Below are 22,110 nucleotides of genomic sequence, written 5' to 3'. Positions count from 1 at the left end.
TCCAGGAAAAGTGATAATGTGGTAGTTTTTCCATTTGCTTTCCACATCGCAGTACAACAGCCGTTCAAACCACTCTGGTCACGCCTGTTGCTATACGAACTTGAACCATCTCGAGCATCATTTGTTCTGTGCTTCAAGTCGCTGCTGATGACGCTGCTTCCGGCATCAGTTTTTGGTTTTTGGTGTCTCTCTTCTTCTGATGCCTACCCTTTGACCTGTCCAGCAAGGGAGGCCCTGCCAGTAGCTACGCTACCGCTGGTATAGCTCTCAGGGTCCTTGGCATACTCAAACCCCCTCACCACGATAAGGTGGAGACACCAACGAGGGTTAGTAAGAATAAGAACAGTGGAAGTAATAATAGTAAATTTTAACACTGATATACAAAAAGGCAAAAATAATTTTAATAACAACAAAACCATGGTACAGAACCATGCTTGAAAAAACTGTCACTCAACTTGTCAAAAAGTCCACCACTTTGCTGAGTCACGAAGATTCATTACCATTCTCTCAAAACATTGATAACTCGAACCTATGAGTTCTGTCTACATCTCTCTCTTTCCTGTTGCTCCTACTTTGGAGCAGAGGGCATCCGTGAAACGTTTTGTTCCACTTCAGTTTCTTAATCCTGAAACAGTCGGTAGGACGCCTTGGACGGGGGATCAGCCCATCGCAAGGTCGCTACCTGCACACAGGATAACATGGACACAGAAGAAATGCACACAGACATCCATGCCTCTAGTGGGACTCAAACCTACGACCCCCGAGTTCGAGCGAGCAAGAAAGTTCATACCTTTGACGACGCGGCCACTGTGATCGGCTCTGTCCACATCTAGGTAAGGGTAAAGTTGCCCCTGTGTTAACTATCCCCGTACTATGCCATGAAGATGTAAGGGGCTGGCTGTAAAGATCCATGTATTCTTGACATCAGCTCTAGTTGGAGATGAGTGAGCACCTTCACGCCCCGGCCGCTTTACCCCATGAGTAAGTGCCCCCGGTACCCTTTCGATAGGAGACTGGTGTGGCCCCAGAGCCGGTCTGGACGAAATGGAGAGGAGAAAATTCTTGCTCCCACCAGGACTCGAGCTCCGACCCCTCGGTTGTCCAGCCCATAGCCAGTCGCTATACCGACTGAGCTATCCCGGCTCTTATGAAGCCGAAATACTGCATTTGTTTTTCAACCGAATAATAATACTCATATCAGGGAATCAGGATTCCTCGGTTAAAAAATGCTTGTCCGCGCATGACCTGGTCGATCTTTCTTCACTGCACCTAGACGAGCTCTGGGGTCGAACCAGCCTCCTCGGCGGACATCGGATGCTCTACCCTCGGTTTAAATCAGCCTGAGCCTGAAGATATATATTCAGCTCCGTCTCGTGGCGAGGTTAATAGGTAGAGCTTAACCATCAGTCTATGTTCTCGTTATGGCTTGACCATCACGGCTCCTTAATGAAAAGGAACAAGCTGGTTTCAGGTCTAGTGCGAAAGAGCCGGGTTTGTCCTTCAAGAAATATCTTAAACTTTGGGTTCTTCATTGTACGTCCCCAAAATTCAGTTCTTCCATTAATCATTTTTAAAGCTGCTGGGAAAATATGTGGTACTTCGCACCTGCTGTTACTCGCCAGTACGTGCGCCATTGTATGGATAGTGGCGGTGCCTAGCGGAGAAATAACCAAACCGGGTTAGTATACGCCTAATATCAAAAGTTTACTGCGTGCGGAGCATATGCAAGTGGGTCTAACTCGCAGTATTTGATAAAGGTTAAAATATGGTGACAAATATTCGTTGTGAAGGTTATTGACGCGGTGTAATCTGGTAGATCTTTACCGATGATCGGAGGAATATATAGCCTCCATTTTTGGGGTAGAAATTGACAAGATGTCACAACTAAAAATCACAAGAACCACAAGAACCTCAAAATGAGCAAATTCTAAGTTCTTTTAATCATGACATACTGTAGACTGGTAGGTGACTACTAACGTTTCGATGAAAAGTTCTGCCCCCATTTTCTGGGAAGAAAACTATACGTCACATAATAGAAGATAATTTTCATAGTCACCACTATGAGTAACTCAAATTCCTCCAGTTCAGTCTCAATTTCCTGGGTTCTGACAGCATGTAGGCTGTTTGTAATTAGTAGCGTTTCGGAGGGACCTGCTATCTCTATCATCAGGTTAAAAGTAACCGTCATTGCTGTGAAAATTATAAATCTCACATTCAAAAATGTAACTTCCGGCATATCTTCCCTAAGCGAGAGATTTCTGCATTCCATGACAAATCTTTTTGGTTTCTCGTTCTGTCCTATATAAAGTAAGAGATTCCGTCTACTTTCCATTAACAAAGTGCGTAGTCGTACCACACATTGTGCAGTGTTGCACTTTTCTTGCTATAATTACACACTGGTTAAAAATTATAAAAAAAAGTAAAATTATCCTTGTAACAGGCCGTGGAGGTCCATAGGGTTATGAGACGTCAAGGCTGAAACATTTTCTAGACAATCAGCTCACAGATGGCGGTAAGATTGGCAGCCTTATGCGTTGTCCGTCCTTTACTCCCAGGAAGATTCCTGGTATTCATTTCTTTTAGAGGCTGAGTCGATCCCAGAACCATAATGCAGCTGGAAGGATTAGGTCCACTGAGAAATTAATGACTTGATCGGGAATCGAACTCGCGACCCTCCGGTTTGTACCATAACCAACTACGCCACCGCTTACCCCGGTGCTTGTGTGAGAACTTAAACATTTTGAGTTTGGGGTAACCACCAGAGGCATAAACTTCATATGAGAATCGACCATAAGTTATAAAAATAAATATAAGGGTCCCCCCCCCACCTGTAAGGAAGGAAGACAGGGTACAAATAGTCACCGGAATTCGAACAAGAGGCTAATTCAGTTACCTTTGAGCCAGGCCACGTTTCACATGTTCCTAATACAGTACGAATCTCATAAAACTGTACGTTCAGACCGAGAAGACGTGGCGTGGGCAGGCAGTGGGGACCTACTGAAGAGGTACAGCTCTTGGTTACGTGACTTGGGCCTATATAATAAATGTTGGAGGTTTCGTATCTCATTCCCATCACTCAGAAAGCATTCCTATTATTACGTCATCAGAGATAAGACGGGTTACCCCGCACTTACATGTTAATTAAGCACAAATGCCCTCGGCTAATAACAATAAATCTTAAGGGAACGTTCTTAACCACGAACATTTGCACATAAACTTGCATCTTAGCATATGAATCGATTGGTATACTGTGTCTAAAACATCTTTGTGTGTACGTCATCATCAGAGAGTGACGTAGATCATTATGTAATGATTATAAGGTTACTTAATTATATTTTTAAGTTATAATGAGAACCAAATTAGATATTCTGGAGGTTTCGTTAAACGGAAATGAATTTCAATCGTAAATTTGCATACTTAGTGTATGACGTAAACTTGAAGATGTTTTGGACAGACAATATTAATTTCTTTAAGAGTAGCAAGGGGAATCGGACAGAGTATAATATTACAACATATATGAGAAATATTTCCATATTCTAGTTCAGGTCATGCAGAAGAATGAGCAACATTAAAAAAAAAAAGTTTCATAACTTATTCTATTCGCCTAGAAGTTATGTGTTCTGATTGACCAAATCAAACGAAGACGAAAACATTATTTTATTCTGGGATGTGATATAGTTATTTCATTCGTGATTTATTTTGTGACGCTGTCAGTGTCTAAACTACACAGTGTGTAACGGCAGGACGACTGATAAATAAATCAGAGGAGATATGGGAGGAAATGTTCATGACCTAATCTAGGTAAATCCTGGTATTTGTCTGTAATAACTGAGAAAAACTCCGAGAAATTTCAGTCAAAAAAAAAGCAAGTCTCTCGACAGAGAATCGAAACGAAGTTCTCCTGAATAAAAGTCTAGGCCGTTATAGCTAGACAGATCTGCTCGGACTTGCCATATATTTTGGTAGAAATTTACTATCGTCTTGGAAGAACATTCTGCCTCCATCTTCAGGATTCTAATCTGGTTCCTGTAAAATGTTGGTAACTTTCTATCAGACGGAGTGGCGTATAGACAGGATTTAGGACGTGTGTAGGGACGTCCTGGTCTAGTATCCCAACCCAGGAAGTTCACGCTAGCAACACTTCAGTGTTGCTTGCTTTGTGAATTTAGGCAAAAAAAATCCTACACTAAATGTCGCCATTTTATTGCCGCGTCAGAGATTTATTTATTTGTTTTACGACCTCGTGCTGGGGCACAAACCATAAACAATTTGTAAGATATTCGGATTAGAGAAACTTTTAAAGTAATTTATATTCGGACATAAAATGGCTTCGCTACACCTACACAGAACACCAGTGCTACCAACGTAAGAGAGTTATTCTATGAAGTCAAAACCTCGTTACAGCAGGAAGAAACAAAGCACATTCATCATTGTTCGATTCCCAGGTTATGACGGAATGGTAAGAACTTGCATTTTTTTTTTTATTAAGATTTTATTTTTTGTTGGGTCTTTATCTTGTTTAAAAGGATTTAATTTATTTCACTAATAAAAACAGGAAATTTCTCCTCTTATTATCATAGATATGGAGAAATAGCTTGCTGACACAACAATTTCTATCCGTGTGAAATATTTTCATCTAAACAGAAAAAAATACCTAATCTCTAAACGTGAAATGTTAAAACGCAGTTATCTTTACACTAAGATTGGGGTGCTCGTGCAAACAGTGTAACAGTGCAACTTCCCAGAAGACAGTACTCTTCATAGTCACTTCTGTGAGAACTTCCCAGAAGACAGTACTCCTCATAGTCACTTCTTTGAGAACATCCCAGAAGACAGTACTCTTCATGNAGTCACTTCTATGAGAACTACCCAGAAGACAGTACTCTTCATGGTCACTTCTGTGAGAACTTCCCAGAAGACAGTACTCTTCATAGTCACTTCTATGAGAACTACCCAGAAGACAGTACTCCTCATAGTCACTTCTAAGAGAACTACCCAGAAGACAGTACTCCTCATAGTCACTTCTGTGAGAACTTCCCAGAAGATAGTACTCTTTATAGTCACTTCTTTGAGAACATCCCAGAAGACAGTACTCTTTGTAGTCACTTCTTTGAGAACATGCCAGAAGACAGTACTCCTCATAGTCACTTCTATGAGAACTTCCCAGAAGACAGTACTCTTTATAGTCACTTCTATGAGAACTTCCCAGAAGACAGTACTCTTTATAGTCACTTCTTTGAGAACATCCCAGAAGATAGTACTCCTCATAGTCACTTCTATGAGAACATGCCAGAAGACAGTACTCTTCATAGTCACTTCTATGAGAACTTCCCAGAGACAGTACTCTTCATAGTCAATTGTGTGAGAACATCCCAGAAGAGAGAACTCTTCATAGTCACTTCTGTGAGAACATCCCAGAAGAGAGAGCTCTTCATAGTCACTACTGTGAGAACCTCAAATCCAATACAAGGATGGCAGTTTTTCCATAATACTCGTTTTTCACAGTTTGTCATTATTAATATTTCCATGGAAACAAAATAGAAAACAAATCTCAGTCAGCTAAGACACGACCAAAAAATGACAGTAATAAGAAATAGTGTTTCAGTCGGTATTACTGTGTTAACTTTTGTAGAAATTGTATCCCTTGACTATCATTTTTGCCCTTGTTTCTTTCCATAATGTTTCAAGTTCATAGTGTGCATATTCAATTAAACCGTAATTTCAACGAGTCCCTCAAGGGTTCTACTGTGGAAGAATAATCAATACAGGTGTTAGTTGTGGAAACCATATCTAGAAATTGAAACTGTCAAGCTCTCCTGTTAAATTTTCACTAGTGCACCGTAACTTGCAACGAACATGCTGTCCAATGCAAAATACGAATAGTTATATGCTCAGCATGACACAACAGGTGAATATGATGAAGCCTGAACATTATCAGGTTTCGTACTGAAATTTATCGTGAGAATAACCTCCAGAGGGTGCATAGTATTGACAGAATTTTGTAATTACATCGTTGTTTTTCTCTCCTAAAAATATGAGGCAGAACCAAGCCAAAGTGTTTCTGACAGGTGGAGGCAAACTCCGACCTCTGAAACTGGGATTCATTACCTGTTTGCTCCACACCATTTGGAACAGACAACATAACATATCAGCAGAACCTTTAATTTACACAGGTGGACTTTATACAACTTTCTCTTTTCATTTTAATAAAAAAGCAGTGAGCGGTAATTAAATTATCCGGAGATATGTAAGTTGTATTCATTATGTTACTCATCTTGAAATCTATAATTTCTCCAAGCTTTGTTTCATTTTCAATTTGTGTTTTCCACACTAGTTTTATAAGTTTGTAAAATCAACTGAATTTATATAAATATAATTAGTCTATCTGAACATGAATTCCTATAGTTCTGGGGTCAAAAATTTTAAATTGATATACACAATATTTAAAAATTTGGTTTCTAACTTGAAGAATATGTATTCCATATTTCTATATATCACAAATAACAAATCATGTTGCACGAGTTAATAAGCAGAGTGCCAAATAAATTGGTTGCAGGTAGGTATTTCTACTAGCAGGTGGCTCTGTCAACGACAGTCTCTCTATCGTCAGCTGTGGTCACTTCCATAATAGAATTCTCATAGAGACTTTCTTGAAACCTGTTTTTTATTTTTTCAATATTAGATATTATGATTAGATTCTGATTATGAAGAGCGGTGTCCCTAGTTTATTATAAAAAATTCATCTTGTTGATGGTCTGAAGAAAATAATTTATGTTCATTGTGAGAACAACAATTAATTTATGTGACCTCAAACACAAGTCCAAATACTCAGTTATAGTGAATTATTACATCAAGTTGATTGACATATGTCCTACCTGTTGCTTAGTTATGTAGATAGGTTTGTTGAGGATAATCCACGTGACCGTCTCATGACAGGCAGGCATTGTTGTTGATCCATCATATGTCATGTAGTAATCAGTCTCGGGCAGCAGGCCTCGTACAGATAGTCTTTTAACTTCCACTTCTTGCCCTAACAAATACACAATCACACATAAATACATGGTTAAGATAACCTTACCTTCTCTCAGACTGTTCAAATGTTTATGATTATATTTTCTTCTCCCTGTATCTTTCCCAAAAGATGGTGGTCAGATAATCTGTATAAAAATTTATGTTTTAGTCATGTAAGACACTTATTGTTCATGCCAGAGTAATAAAAGCTCAAGAATAATTTCGTAAAAATAGTTTTATTTTAGTATTAATATGTGTTATATTTAATTTGTTTTTAAAACTTTTTTTTCAAAACTCCACGTGGATAAGCAGATGTCTAGTTTGATTTCTGCTCGGAGCCCATATTTCCACCTACTCATTTACATATTATTGCCAGTAGGGTGGGACTAAGTCCCTTATATTGCGGCCACTCCTGGCCTATTGTACCAGCCCCAGATGATAGGTGAGGGTGATTGTGGAGCAAGTGGTGGAATAAAGATCGGCAGGGGAAACCGAAGTACTCGAAGAAAGTCAGCCCCAGCACCACTTTGTCCACCACAAATCCCACTTGTCCAGACTCGGGATCGAACCCGGCCAGCTGCAATGGGAAACCAGCGACTAATCGCTTGAGCTATGGCACGGTTCTTACTCATTTACATATTAATACAACTTTATAACATTAATATATATTTTTTTTTTCTTTTTTAAAAGATCATCCACAGTACAGCATTAGCTGATGTCACAACATATGACCCCTGCTATAGCTAACTTCCTTACTCTGTTACCGACCAAATCTTGGCTCAGAGATCTAGCACCCGACTTCATAACCAAGGATATGATAATATGCAGGCTTGTCAGGGCTACCACACACCCCAGGGAGTGTGACAGACGAGTGTGGAACAATGATGAAATGACTAGTGGGGGCAAACCGGAAGTGCGGAGAGGAAATCTTGCTCCAGTGCCATTTTATCAACAAGAATCTCACAAGAAGACACCCGGAATCGAACCCAGGGCTCCCATTCAAGGAGGCACTACCAAATGCCCAAATTATGGCATGGGGTTCCTATTAAGGTTGTTGGTAGCAAAAAAAAATATGTATCTCCTTCTAAAACATGTCATTTCTCTTTAAATTATGGATGAAAGTGTTTCAAAATTACTGAAATAATGCGTCGAAACTTCTAAATTGTGGGTTAAATTCCATCCATTCTATGAACCAGGCTACATCATACTGCAACCTTATGGAAGACTGGCCTTTGTGAGTAGGTCCGAATACCACAAATGTGACGAGAATATAATGCAGTAAATTTCTAGTGACGCCATAATGGTTTCTATCATTAGCTGATGGCCATACACTCCTTCTCGCATAATAGATGGAGCAAACTATAAAATACACTTCATCATAAATATGAAACAACCGACGTTTCGGAGAAATGGACTGTAAAGTTCTGAAATTAAATGTTTAAATTATGTTTGTAAATATAACTAATGTATTCTTAATCGAATTACTTAAAATATACAACAAAAGACATATTTGTCAGCGTGATTAATTATATAACACTACATTAAGATGAAAGTTGGAGCGGAGGCGTAGCTCCACTCTCTCTTAACGTTGGTACTATATATAGGAGAATAATCAGTTTCATGCCTCAGCATCTAGAGCTTTGGGAAAGAAATCCGATGCCTACAGGACAGGTTGAATATTGTGACGAAAGAGAATTTCTCTCTCCGGCGGGAATCGAACCCCGATTGTCCGATCGTCCAGCAAATACATTTGAGCCATAACATCTCTCTCACAATATAAATGCTGAATTCATGACAATAACATAATTCGTCCTACCTGAAATTAACAGGTAATATCTAATTTTAAGACAAATTAAATATACAGGGTTAGCCTAAAAGAAACAGACACTTTCAAAGTTTTACAGAAAGAAGAGTTTTAATAGCATGGCCGAGATACTTACATGGTTTGAAAAGTACGCCATGAAGTTTACATGGGTACACCTTTTTACGGGATACAGCACAAATAACGTGCACTTTAGGTGAATCCCTCACGCGCTCTACTACAGCTCTCCGGTTTTCAGTTCCCCATATACGAACGTTGTGTTTGTTCACCGTACCGCTAATGTGGAACGTTGATTCGTCACCGAAAACTGCCGGTTAAAGAAATCGTTACTTCCTTCACTCCGTTGCTGCATGTCCGCACAGAATGAGTGACGGAGGGTTTTGTCGTTTTCTGTGAGGTTCGGCAGTAACTGTAGCCGGTAAGGCAACATTCGTAAGCGTTTCCCACACAGACTTTTGTGGAACTTGAAGTTATAAACTTGCACTTGTCGACTTTTTTGGGCTGCGAGTTTAAATTTCACGAACACGAGTCATTTAAACTGTATATTTTTTTAGGCTAACCCTGTATTATACAGACTGCTCCAGCATACTCACCTCCATGTCTAATTTTATCGAGTTGGTCTGTGAGTATCCTAAGCTCTGGATTTGACAAATCACCGAGCTGCAACAAAAAGGACAGACAACAATCAGAATCAATACCTGATCACTTATTCAGGGACCAGATGTTACAGCCTCTGCAGAAGCAGGTAAGGAACAGGTCTCATGGTTTCCTTGGCAACGGAAAAGTAAAAGCGACAAAGATATTAAATTACAAAAGGGCTCCGTATCGCGTATTCAAAATCCAATCATAATATCCAATATTTAAAAAATACAATATATGAGTCTAAAGAAACTCTTCTAAATAAACATTTTTAATGAAAATGTAAGTTGCTGATAACGGAGAGTTTACTGTAGGCAGATCCATCGGGCCTGTACCAATTCAGAATTAATTTCTGTAACATGAATCTTTTTAGACGTTTAATACAACCATTTTTTTAGCCTACGTTCCTTATTTTGAAAGGTAAATGGAGGCTTGTTACATCATCTTGACGACTATCTGTGTGTGTGTTCCCTAATGTGGACAAGTAACGCCTTGGTAAACACGTTCCAGAAGCAACGAATACACACAGAACAACAGAACTGTTTCAACAGGTGATTTCTATACGGTCTGTATAGTAACATACTAAATATATAATCAAATTTCTTCTTATGAGCTAGGTCCACTCGGCACGGCGGCCACTAATTGGCTTATTGTAGCCTGCCCTTAGTGATTATGATAATGGAGAAATTGGTGGAATGAAAATTGACAGGGGAAACTGAAGTACTCGGAGAAAACCCGCCCCAGCGCCACTTTGTCCACCACTAATCCCACTTGACCAAACCCGGGATCGAACTCGGGCCGCCGCAGTGGGAAGCCAGCGACTAACAGCTTCAGCTATGGCGCGGCCTCCAAGGCTTTTTCTCTTTCTTCAGTACCTTCAGGCAAACACCTACATCATACTTCAGTCAGGCCACGGCCGCGTATTTCCAAACCCTTTCCCATCCTTTCGACACTGCACGCTACAGTCTACATACTGAGAGCTTAGTAAGGAACACACAGAGAATTTAGAAATGAAAGAAGGTAAAGATATCCCAGTAACAGGCCGTGGAGGCCCATAGGGTTGTGAGACGTCGAGGTTCCCAGATTTTCTAGACAATCGGCTCACAGATGGCAGTAAGATTGTCAGCCTTACGCGCCGGCCTCACCTTTACCTCCAGGAAGATTCCTGGTACTCATTTATGGTAGACGCTGAGCCGACCCCAGGGTCATAGTGAGACTGGAAGGATTAGGTAAATTGGGGGAAAAAAAATCCACCTTATCGGGTCTCAAACCCGCGACCTTCCGGCTTATAGCATAGTGCCTCAACCAACTACGCTACCGCGTGTCTCCACAACGGAAATAAATAAAGGCAAGAACATCCCTGAGCTTAACTAAGCACCGCAACATGAAGACGTAAGCTGATCCAAGCATTCTTAAACTCTGCGCTCGAGTTGGCTGATCAGCTTCACGTACCGGCCGTCTTACCAAAGAAGGAAAACCCCTTGAACCCAACTGAATAAGGGGCTTGGTTAACCCCAAGGGCGGTCTGGACGCCATCGAGAAAGCAAATCCTTCCTGCCTCTGTGGGGCATCGAACACCGATTTTCCGGTCATCCAGTCCGTAGCCCAGTCACTATACTGAGTGATACAAATTTTGACACAATGTTCTAAGCTAGACATATTTCCCCGCTCTTCAGAACGGACTTTACTCCCGTGTTCCATGTATCATAACTATTGCCACTAGTGACATCTGTTTGACTGCTTCTACATTTATAGCATTGCTCTGCGGTCAGCCTATACTGCACGTAGACTGGGAAGTGATTACCATATCCTGTCTTAGGACAGAGCGGACAGTGCATCCCCCATTTGTGTATACATGGCTACGTTTCAGCCGTCACGTGTACGTAGTGAGAACCAAGTCTGAATTATTCAAATGGCGAAGCGGAAAAAGGATGCTAATTCTACATCCTACCTTATGTGTCTAGGGAACTTGGCCTTTGGTAATTAAGACAAGATTGTAAACATATACAGTGTACAGTTAACAGGCTCGTCTGGCACAAAGAATTATAAATGACATGCTAAAATGTTTATTGCAATAAAATATAACATTTCAAGTATTTAAACAGACAGGCTTGAAATAAATATGCATTCATATAAATGTATATTTTAATGTATTGTTTAGGTTCACGGACGGGAACCCGTGTTTTCAACATGGTGGAGTTGGGATAGCTCAGTCGGTATAGTGACGGGTTACAGGGTGGAGGGCTTGGATTCGTTCCCCGGCAGTGTAAGATTTTTATCTTCTCCGCAGGGTCCAGACAACCTCTGGGGCTCGCTCAGCCCCCTATCCAGGGGGTACCGAGGTCTATTTCCCCGGGTGGGGAAACCACTGTGGACACAAACAGTGCCCACACTGGTTCCTTGCTCGTGGATTTTTTTGTACCCTGAAGATGGAGGCGATACGTTCATCCGAAACGTCAGTTAATACAATATTTACAGGGTGCCACATCCCAGAAGACGGCTTTATTAATTAACATACATTATTTGTAAGAAAATTAAAAATTTGTAGGGCTGTTTAATTTCTTATTTGTAGTTTATTCAATGATGATTTTAGTAGCTCACAATATACACCGTCCAATGGTAAGATAATTAATGCCTGGTAAATTGTAAAAGATTTAGAAGGAAGCGGTCGTGGCCTATCTGAGGTACTATCCCATTATTTNCCATTTTCTCAAGGTGTAGGAAAAAAACACTGAAAATCTGAGGCAGGATAGCCAGTGCCCTGGCCTAAATTCGAACAGGACACCTTCCAAATATATCAGAAGTGTTACTGCCTGAGCCAACGAGTTCGGTTATGGTCTGTTGTAGACCATGTATGGAATCGATTTTTTTTTTTTTGGAACTACTGAATTGTGAGTCAAATAGTTTTTGTACCGGGAACCGACATAGAAGAGCCTTGAATACTTTTTATTCCATTTTGTGAAGCCTTTGGGATATTTTTTAATTTTGGAATCCGTTGACACATCCCATCCGTCCACGATTTGTACAAGTCTGATCAGACTGCCTAATCACAAGACAGCATGGAAACCCTTATACGAGGCTATACACTGTATTCATACTTGAAAAGATATGCTTTTAAAACTTAAACAAAAATGCAGGAATTGATACAAATTTACATGATATAAAAGGTAGGAAGAAGATTCCATTTTCTGTCAATTTCACGCAACGGCTTTTAATTCCACGAGTTCTTTTTTGAGTGTTACCAAACAATACGGAGCTCAGTCTCCCTCGAGGAACTCATGGTCAATAAATAATCAATAAATCTCATGCCTCTTACGAAATCCGAAAGTCCATTACCATATTCACAAAAACCCGGATCCCATTCTGAGCCACATATTCACACCCCAAGACTTTGCAAGTTGCCTCAAACGGTAACACGTTTCGTATTCGGCAGGTATGCGATTCAAATCACGGCCAGGACATCGAATTGAATGCCTCTCGCTTAGCTTATATTCAGTCTTGAAGAAGGAAGCACTCAGTCTCTCTGAAAACGTCAATGAGTTCTATTGGACTATTCAGCGCCACACTCCAGAGAATAATATTCTTGCAGGTGGCCAAGCTGCCTTCGCCAGCTTAAACACTAGGATCGTGGGTTCGAATCCCACTTGAGGCATGAATGTCTATATTCGTTTATTCTGTGTTTGTGTTGTTCTGTGTGAAGGTAGAGGCCTTGCGACGGGCCGATCCACCGTACAAAAAGTCCTACCGACTGTGTATAGGATTATGAAACTGAAAAAAAAGAAGCGACCAGGGCCCAACAAAGGGCTGTAGAGCCATAGATAGACCAGTGTTTAGAAAAGTAATACTCAGGAAACATCTGGCCCCCAACAGGGACTAGTGAAGAGTCATATAGGCGATAGTACACGGACAGCAAGTTCAAGATTACTACCTGTTACATAGTTTTGTAAGACCTTACACTACAGAAGATTCTGTTGTGTTTGATATAGAGTTCAGACGGTAAAGTTCAAGTGGCTCATAAGCTCAATTANAAAAAAAGAAACGACCAGGGCCCAACAAAGGGCTGTAGAGCCATAGATAGACCAGTGTTTAGAAAAGTAATACTCAGGAAACATCTGGCCCCCAACAGGGACTAGTGAAGAGTCATAGGAAATGAGTGGTGAGCTTCACGTCTCGGCCGCTATATCCCTGGGGAAAACGTCAGGTACTCATTTGTTATGGGGCTTAGCGGGTCACAGATCAAGTCTGGATGCTACGGTGAAGAGAAAATTTTCTACCCCTGCCGTAAATCTAACTCCAATTCCCTGGTCGCTAAATCCGTAGCCTAGATTTTTTTGACTGACATACACTGTTTCCTGTACATCGGATGGAGGGACAAGAATTGCAGAAGGAATTTCGATGGCGAAATACAGAAAACATCTACTTAAACCGAGGTGATCAGAAAAAACGATCTTAGGGAAACTGGTTTTGAGGAAGGCAGGTGGGTGAACATGGCTCAGCATCGTATTTAACGGTGTATTGAACTATCTGGTTTATTTAGATTGAGCAGTGTTGGAGCACAGTGTTGTGCGCACCCTCTGTTGCCGACTGTAGAAACTACACTCCATGTTATTCTTAAGCCCAGTTTGAGGGCGACAATGTCCTGACATTATATTGTGACCGTGTAAATTGATGGATGGCTTGTGTGACAAGGAAATACCAAGGGAAGCGAGTGCATCTCATTTCAACTCAAATATCGGACACAATACTAACCAATTAAAAAATATTCGCTCGTTTTTCGAGATGAGCCGCTTTGAACAGTACTGATCGGGCAGCCGGTGTAGCGGTAACGCTCTAGGCTAGTATTCTGGAAGTCCTAGGTTCGATCTGGGCTTGGTCTTCGAATATCCTGACTGAGGTTTCGCGTATTTTTCCTCTGTAGTTGGTTGAGACACTATGCTACAAGCTCAAAGTAGTGGGTTCGATTCCCGATGAGGTTATTTCATTTTTTTTTTCAATTCACCTAATCCTTCCAGCCTCTAACAGAAATGAATGCCAGGAATCTTCCTGGGAGGTAGAGGGCGGCCGGCGCTTAAGTTCTGACAAACTCACCGCCATCTGTGAGCCCAATGTCTAGAAAATGTGGGAGCCTCGACGTCTCACCACCCTATGGCCCTTCAAGGGTCTGTTACAGGAATAGTTTTTTTTTATTTCGCTTAGTGGGGGGTGTAGTCCAACTGGGTCCACTCGGCACGGCGGCCACTGATTGGCCTATTGTAGCCTGCCCAAGGTGATTATGATGATGGAGAATTTGGTGGAATGAAGATTGGCAGGGGAAACCGAAGTACTCGGAGAAAACCCGGCCCAGCGCCACTTTGTCCACGATAAATCCCACTTGACCAGACACGGGATCGAACCCGCGCCACCGCGGTGGTCAGCCAACGACTAACCGCTTGAGGAATGGTCATTTAAGTATTATACAGAACAAATCACTTTACATGTAACTACTTGCATTTTCCAGGATGGAATATTTGTGTCTTCTTGCAAGGAAAATATTGCCTTACGTTCATTTTTGTAGGAAACTGCTATAAAGCACGTTGACAATCCGATAAGAAATTAAATAGCAGCGAGTTTGTTGAGAAAACTATTTCTGTGCGTTTGCAATGTTCCTTCTGCCTACGGAAAAAAATAACTCTAAAATAACCTCACTCTGACGTTTATTTTGTCCCTTTGCTTATGGTTTATTTACTGCCGTCCCGGTAGCTCTGTCGGTATAGCGATACTCTACTGGATTGACGGCTGGGGTTCGATTACCAGCAGGGACAAGAAATTTTTCTGTATTCCACAGCGTCAAGATCTGCTCTGGGGTTCAGTCAGCCTCCTGTTCAATAAGTTTCAGGACTTATGCGGGAGTAAAGATGACGGGACATGAAGCTGATCACTCATTTTATCTGATCTAGAGTGCCAAGGTCAAGAATAGGGAAGCTATAACTCCACTCCCCCCATACGTTTTTATGGCGTGGTGCTTAATTAATTAAGCATAGGGAGAATTTTACCTTTTATTTAACGAAAATTTCTATATCTCTGACTATATATCATTGAAAGATAAGATGATAAGTGAATTACGAATTGGAGGGCACGTTGAAGGAAGCGGTCACAGCCTAAATTGAAGTATTTGTGTGGAGAGACTGAGAAAAACACGAAAAAATTCAGCCAAGAAAATCAATCTCCGGGTTGATATTTAAAACTCTGAGCAGCCCGAATATCAAGCATGGGTGTCAAAAACTGTGCCGCGACTTTTTTTGACGTTTTATATTGTAATATGTATCAATATTTAGGAGAATTCTGTTGGAAGTTTCTGTTTTGAAGATGGAGGCAGCAGGTCCCTCCGAAACGTTGTCACATGTCAACTGACACCTTACTCTACTTGAGTGTCGAATATACTTTTATATAATTTGTTATCCGAATTTTTATAAAACTGAATGAAATTACTTCAGTCACGATAGCCGGTGCTCCTGTCAGAATTCGAACCGAGCACCCTCCCAAATATAAGTCTAGAGTGTTACCGCTATGCCAACCTGCTCAGTTCTGCTGTAACTGATTTGCGTCAGGGGCTAGATCGATATCACTAGACCAATCTGATCGGTTTCCTCTCTACGAACAGAAACAAATAAAAATGAAAACAAAAATTTTTAAGCGTGAGATGAAAACTCTGAAACTCTATTTTTGGTTACCATAGCAACGGTTTGTCGAGCACTAACACAATGCATGAACCAAAGCTACTCAGTAAGTCAAGAGCGAGGGAGCAGTACGTGAATATTGATAATGCTTTGATGTGGGTAATGCTACAAGCTGAAATTTTGCGGGGTCGATTCCCGATGAGGTGATCAGATATTTCAATTGACCTAGTCCTTGCAGCCCCGCTATGACCCCGGGTTCGACTCAGCCTCTGACAGAATGAGTATCAGGAACCTTCCTGTGTGTAAAGGGAGTAAGGCTGACAAACTCACCGTCATCTGTGAGTCGATTTTCTAGAAAATGTGGAAACCTCGATGTCTCACAACCCTATGTGCCTCCACGGTCTGTAACAGGGATAACTGATTGACTATTTGTGCGTGTTATTCGTGTGAGGTGGCTCTCGACGTGTAATTCAGTAACATGTAAGAGGGAGAATGCAGGGACAGTTGAAGAGTAGGAAAGCTTATATAACAAATGAAGAAACGACCCCTTGTATGGGTGGATGAAGTTCTGCAAGGTATGAAGTCTCTGTTATTGTTAGGGTATTTATTGTTGTTGGAACAATGACACTCATATCATCACAAAATCGCCACGTCACAGTTAATTTTTCTTTTTGTTCCAATATCATATCACACAACAAGCCTACAAATGATAAACCATAGGAGTTAGTGGATACAAAGTTCACTTTCTAGTTTCAAAAAGGAATTACTTCTGTTTCGCTTTTGTTTTAAAACTCCGCCCTATTCAGCGTTTGGGCTATCAATTTTTAAAGACAGGAGGTAAATGTATCCGTTTTCCCTTCTATTCAGAGCCCTGTGACTGCTATTGACAGCCAAAATTAAGTAAACGAAAAAAAAGGAAACTGTAATTCATTTCAAATGGATATGAATAATACAGATGGATGTTTCCTCTGAAAGTGAAACGTTGAACTACGGTATGAAACACAAAATGGCTGTGTGGGGGGGCTGTTGTTTAGAAAGGAGCCAAATATGAACAATTGTTTCGGTGCTATCGTCATTGGAAATGCACTGGTACTACACTGAGGCGGGACGAGTGAGCCAGTTCACAGCCTTGCATATTCAGGTCATTTTGGGGAATCCCTTGGTTTAGCCCTCTAGGTTCGTCTGCTCTGGCTGGCTGATCATGTGACTGGCACTCCGCGCTACCTACTTCCTGCCGTCAGTTCCTCTGCCCTAACTACCAACTTACTTTTTTTTAATTCGCGTAGTGGGGGTGGAGTCCAATTGGGTCCACTCGGCACGGCGGTCACTGATTGTCCTATTGTAGCCTGCCCCGGGTGATTATGATGATGGAATATTTGGTGGAATGAAGATTGGCAGGGGAAACTGAAGTATTCGGAGAAACCCCGCCCCAGCGCCACTTTGTTAACCACAAATCCCACTTGTACACACCCGGGATCGAACCCGGGCCGCGGCGGTGGGAAGCCAGCGACTAACCGCTAGAGCTATGGCGCGGCCTTACCTACCTACTTACACACCAGCTAACCCAATCTACCTACCTACCTACATTCCTACCTACCTAAATATCTATCCATCTATCCGTCTGTCCCTCTACCTATCTATCAATGGATCCATTTACTTACTTCTATATCTATGTAAAAATTTTGGCGTCCTTTCTTTCTTGCCTTTACCCCCTCCTATTTTCATTTTTCCCCTCCTGCTTTCCTCCCCTCTTCCAAAAGATACGCTGGAAATATCCTGAAGCCGCTATATATATAATAAGCTACCTCATTCGCAAACAAACGAAAACTACTGCGAAGAGCCAAAGAAGGAAAGAGAAATTATGTCTATATACAATATTTAGAGGGAACTCAGGAACTCGCTAAATGTACCCAAGTCAGATTCTGACTCGACTGCACAGCAGCTGACTCGAGACAGGGGCCGTCGCCCCAATGAGTTCTGGTAAGGAGCCTCTGCAACGCGGGGCCTGGCACCTCTTACAGGTCCCCAGACGCCTCATTTCCGTGGCTGAGCTTACTCCGCAGCAGCGGCTAATGAAGAGCACAAGCAAGTTAAGCAACTGTGGTCATCTTTATGCTTCTGCAGCTCGCGAGAGACCCACTGAAACTGCAATCGTTCACTTCTTCCTCTTCCTCTCAGGATCGCGCACAAAACTCAATCGACTGACCAAATTCAAAGTCACATTGCGACTGACAGGTCAGTCATTCAGTCAGTCTTGGTGTCGAGCTCAATCTGGGGCTTATGACCAGATATTTATTACTGTTTGACAGTTACGGTCTTGTTATTGTGGGACGCCCTCTCTGACGAGAGGACGGGTCTGTATTCCGTTAGAGTTATTTTCTGCAGTAGTAAGTCATTTGTCATAATGTAAAGGACATTTACATTTTACATTTCAACATGTTAATAAATATGTATAAAATATATACTCGATTGGCCCAATTACTATCTTCCTTATAACACATTTGCACGGACCGAATAGAAAACACCGTTTACAACTCTACCTCGATTATTGCGTGCTTAACCGTTGCCAAGGGAGAGTGTTTACAGAGTCGTTGCCTAGAAACGGCTCTGATATATTTTATTATCACGTGGTCGTTGCATAGTAACGGTTGTTTCTCTGGCACAGCAGTTCCTGTTTTGAACAAATATGCCACAATAGTAATAATATTTGGCGAGGAACAGAAATTACAAATCTCGTCTTCATGCAGAATTCTGAAGCCCCTTATTCATTCATCTCTCTCATTTCCAAGTAGTCCTCTCGGCACCCTTTCCTCCACCACCTTCAATCCGCGTTCTTCCCTTCAAGTGAGAGATCAAGTTTCACACTCATACGAAGGTAAAACTATACTATGTTATATTCATAATGTGTATGTATTAACAGTCTCCAAGTGCATACAATCCCATTTAACACTTCTACACTACATGTTTCGACAGTATGCTGCCATCTTCAGGTGTATCGATACGGCAACTATTTAACAAATTTTAAATACATAAACTTTATTATTATATAAGGACGTATACAAATTTAATATTATTTATAAATGGACATATAAAGGCAAGCAGTGAAATAGTTTGATGAATCGATACTCCTGAAGATGGCAGCATACTGCCGAAACATGTAGTGTAAAAGTGGCAAATGGAATTGTATGCACTTGAAGACTGTTAATACATACACATTATGAATATGAATCAGTGCAACAGGACGCTAAAATACAACATTGCTATACTTTGTTATGTTTAGTCTTTGTACTGTCACGTGTCACAGTGATTGAGACGCGCGTTTGGATTGGTAATTGGATTTATTAATAACTTACAGGTCGTAACTATAATTAACTATTACACGATTGCTTCTTTACATAACGTACAGTCACTCCACAGGAGGAACGCAGTAGTGTAGTTGGTTGAAACACTCTGCTACAAGCCGCAAAATAGTGGGTTTGTATACCGACGAGGTCACTGTTTTTTTTTAATTGACCTAATTCTTCCATTCGCACTAAGACCCTGGGGTCGACTCAGCCCCTAACAGAAAGGAGTACCAAGAATCTTCCCAGGGGTAAAGGGCGGCCGGCGTGTAAGGCTGACAACCTCACCGCCATCTGTGAGCTGATTGTCTAGAGAAAATGTGAGAGCCTTGACCTCTCACAACCCTATGGGCCTCCACGGCCTGTGACAGGGAGAGCTTTGTCTTTACAATCACTCCACATTATCCTCTTCAGCCTATCTGCACTAGTCTTCACGGGTTTATAACATGGGAATTCTCAGTCCCACTGAGTCACACACTCCAAGTATTACACATAAATAAAAACTTCTAATCACATGTTAATCTTCGCAGTCCGACTCCTAATTCTTCTTCAATTACGAACTTCCCGTGGCTATTTCCTGCTTGCTTGTTCGCGTGCTTCTGCCGCTGTTGTTAGTCACTTGTAACTGCTTTACTTATATAGCCGAGGAACGGACATGGACCTACAGTAAACACATATCATGTGATAGCTATCCAGCCAGCCTGTTGCGCGTCAGTCGGATCTACAGAAAACATGTCACGTGATCGAAATCCACTGTTGTGACGTCACCGCTGACACGGAAAACACAGCTTCCTCTATTGTTGCGTAACCTAGCAACGGACTGTTTACCAAGAATCTGTATGTTTACCAACATATTGCCTAGCAATGGGTGTACATGTAACAATATTTTTAGACAGCAGAAGAGAAGACAATTTTATGGACTGAATGACAGGAAGCATTCCCCGAATTTAACCTGTTCTTGACTTATTAAAGGATGCAGTTTTATTCTATATGATTGACACAACGGTGATTATGAAGATTTCTGTCTTCTGGGATTTAGGGGAGATCTGCATGACCTTATAGCCTAGACAACAGAAATCTTCAGTTCGATTCTTTTAGTGTCGTTGCCAAACATTTTTACATTGCTACACCTTCAAAAGGTCTATTAGCTATCTTTATGTCATGACTTCGCTCTACGTTCTAGTTTTGCGGCACCAACGTATACTTATATTTTTATATGTTTACTTCTAGACCAACCTCCTTAATGAGTCAATTAGAGCTTAGCTGTACTATTAATATCGTGATATTCATTTAAACGTTACCGCAAAGGAATAACTGTAGCCATTTTGAATTTCATGCCTGGAATCAAATGTACCTAATATTGATCTGGAATTGATTAAATTAGCTTTTATATTGGTAATATTTTGTGACAGAGCACGTGAAATGTTGGATTAATTTATTCGTTTGTTTTACTTCATGGAATACTTGCGGGTTTTCATTAATTTAATAAACTGTCATGTATCTACCCTTACTGCTTATTTAATGAATAACTCAGTAACAGAAAGTCAGGAGAATACACACAGAATTTACTGTGAGTGGACTACATACGGGACTCAACAAAGGGAAGGATTCGTCCCATGTACAACAGGACAGTGTGTGCACTTTGAATAATGATATTGATTCTTCGTCATTCGTACAACTTCTGTACGCTGATTGAACCCACAGAGATCACTGAATAAAATGATATTTGAAAATGTCATTTTACGTTGCTTAAAATAATTGTACCTTTTACGTTATTAACTTAAAAAATAATTTTAATTAAATATAAAGAAACTGAAACCACAGAGGCACTTGTATTCATTTGGGCGAAAAATCTTAAATATATTATTAATAATAAAGGTTTTATACAAAATTTGTTAAAGGAAATTCGTTTTATTTTGTAAATTAGAAAGTTTTGGGTAAATAATATTTTCCTGACATGCCTACAGAAATGAAATAAACTAAGAATACAGATTTTCCTACTCTTACGAGTATTTGCATTACGAAATTTTGCTCATATACAGGATGTCCCAGGAGGGATGGACCAAACTTCGGGAGGGTGTTCCTTATGTTAAGGTATGCCGATATAACCCAAAACACCTATATCCAAAGTTGAACGGTTACGGAGATAATGGCCAGAGAAATGTCAAGCTTTGACCGGCGTTGCACACTTGTTGATTATAAAATACATATTAAAACTGGCAGGAATATGTGGATTCTGTAATGTTAATAATGTACGTAACATCAAACTAACTTGTGAGTGACATGAAGCCATAAAATTGAAGTACAAAATACTCGCTCGCCATGTCATAATTGTCCTTAGGGTTTCCAAGCACTATACATGACACATGAATGGCAAGCGCTGACGTAACGTGCTGACTGCGCGTTCTGATAAAGCCAACTACATAAGCACGGCTAGGGTGAATCATCGCACTCAAGGACAAACAGAGATAAGGCCTCTCAGCTGACAGGTACAGTGCGTGGACCCGCCAGAAGACCACACTTTTCTTGGGCCATTATCTCCGTAACCGTTCAACTTTGGACATAGGTGTTTTGGGTTATATCGGCATACTTTAACATAAGGAACACCCTCCCGAAGTCTGGTCCATTCCTCCTGGGACAC

The 22,110-nt window shown here is 41.0% G+C and overlaps 1 protein-coding gene across 1 annotated transcript in view; it reads right to left on the bottom strand.

The window, feature by feature from the left end:
* LOC111868617 (carbonic anhydrase-related protein 10) overlaps positions 1–22,110 on the bottom strand; it is a 464,761-nt gene that overhangs the window by 56,523 nt on the left and 386,128 nt on the right. Inside the window, exons 7-8 of the mRNA XM_033753652.1 lie at positions 9,427–9,493; positions 6,876–7,030 (exon numbers count right to left, since the gene is read on the bottom strand). Of these exons, the coding sequence (XP_033609543.1) occupies positions 6,876–7,030; positions 9,427–9,493 (222 nt within the window). The remainder of the gene's footprint in view (positions 1–6,875; positions 7,031–9,426; positions 9,494–22,110) is intronic.

This window comes from Cryptotermes secundus, unplaced genomic scaffold (assembly GCF_002891405.2).
Source record: "Cryptotermes secundus unplaced genomic scaffold, Csec_1.0 scaffold81, whole genome shotgun sequence".
Taxonomy (NCBI): domain Eukaryota; kingdom Metazoa; phylum Arthropoda; class Insecta; order Blattodea; family Kalotermitidae; genus Cryptotermes; species Cryptotermes secundus.
Note: the sequence above shows the minus strand (reverse complement) of the source record. Positions and strands in the feature narration are given on the sequence as shown.